Below are 928 nucleotides of genomic sequence, written 5' to 3'. Positions count from 1 at the left end.
CTATGGAAGTAGATTGCCCAATCCTTCTTCCCAGGAGTGGCTGGTGGGTTTTAACCGCCAGCCTTGTGGTCAGCAATCAGATGCCTTAGGCACAATAAATCTTATCTATCCCTTTGATTAGGAGCTCTGATGGTGTAGTGCCTAAGGCACTTGACTGCTAAACAGAAGGCTGGTAGTTCAAACCCACCAGCCTCTCCTCGGAAGAAAGGTTGGGCAACCTACTTCAGTAGTGATAATACCTCAGAAACCCAAGGAGGGGTCGCTATGAGTCAGGTCCAACTTATCTATCCCTTTGATTAGGAGCTCTGATGGTGTAGTGCCTAAGGCACTTGACTGCTAAACAGAAGGCTGGCAGTTCAAACCCACCAGCCTCTCCTCGAAAGAAAGGTTGGGCAACCTACTTCAGTAGTGATAATACCTCAGAAACCCAAGGAGGGGTCGCTATGAGTCAGGTCCAACTTGACGGCACATAATAAAAATAATATCCCCTTGATTAACCCATTTTTTCTTTTTTCCTTCTGCTTTTTCCTAGATGTTCTTCATGGCCCTGTCATTCAGCTATGTTGCTAAAGCACTAGGTGGAGTCATTATGAAAAGTTCCATTACTCAAATAGAAAGAAGATTTGATATATCCTCTTCTTTTGCTGGCTTAATTGATGGAAGCTTTGAAATTGGTAATTTTCATTTTGATTTCAATTACTATTCAGTAAACAGATTTGTAGAGATTAGAAAAAATATATATATATTCATATTTTTACACATGTCTAAACCACTGCTTCTCAAAGAGTGATGCATTTACTCCCCACCAGGGGTAATGTGGCCATATCTGGAAACATTTTTGATTGTCACAACTGGAAATGGGGAAATGCTACTTTAGTGGATATAGGCCAGGAATGCTTTTTCTTTTTTTTTAATTTTAAATTTAATT

At 40.3% G+C, this 928-nt stretch overlaps 1 protein-coding gene across 1 annotated transcript in view; it reads left to right on the top strand.

Annotated features, from left to right (window-relative positions):
* The first annotated feature begins 532 nt into the window (after positions 1 to 532).
* Positions 533 to 928, top strand: part of LOC103202021 (solute carrier organic anion transporter family member 1B3-like) — a 67558-nt gene continuing 67162 nt past the window's right edge. Inside the window, exon 1 of the mRNA XM_007946800.2 lies at positions 533 to 674. Within this exon, the coding sequence (XP_007944991.2) occupies positions 533 to 674 (142 nt within the window). The remainder of the gene's footprint in view (positions 675 to 928) is intronic.

The sequence above is a fragment of the Orycteropus afer genome, unplaced genomic scaffold, assembly GCF_000298275.1.
Source record: "Orycteropus afer afer isolate SDZICR_OR568_19922 unplaced genomic scaffold, OryAfe1.0 scaffold00171, whole genome shotgun sequence".
Classification (NCBI taxonomy): Eukaryota; Metazoa; Chordata; class Mammalia; order Tubulidentata; family Orycteropodidae; genus Orycteropus; species Orycteropus afer.
Note: the sequence above shows the minus strand (reverse complement) of the source record. Positions and strands in the feature narration are given on the sequence as shown.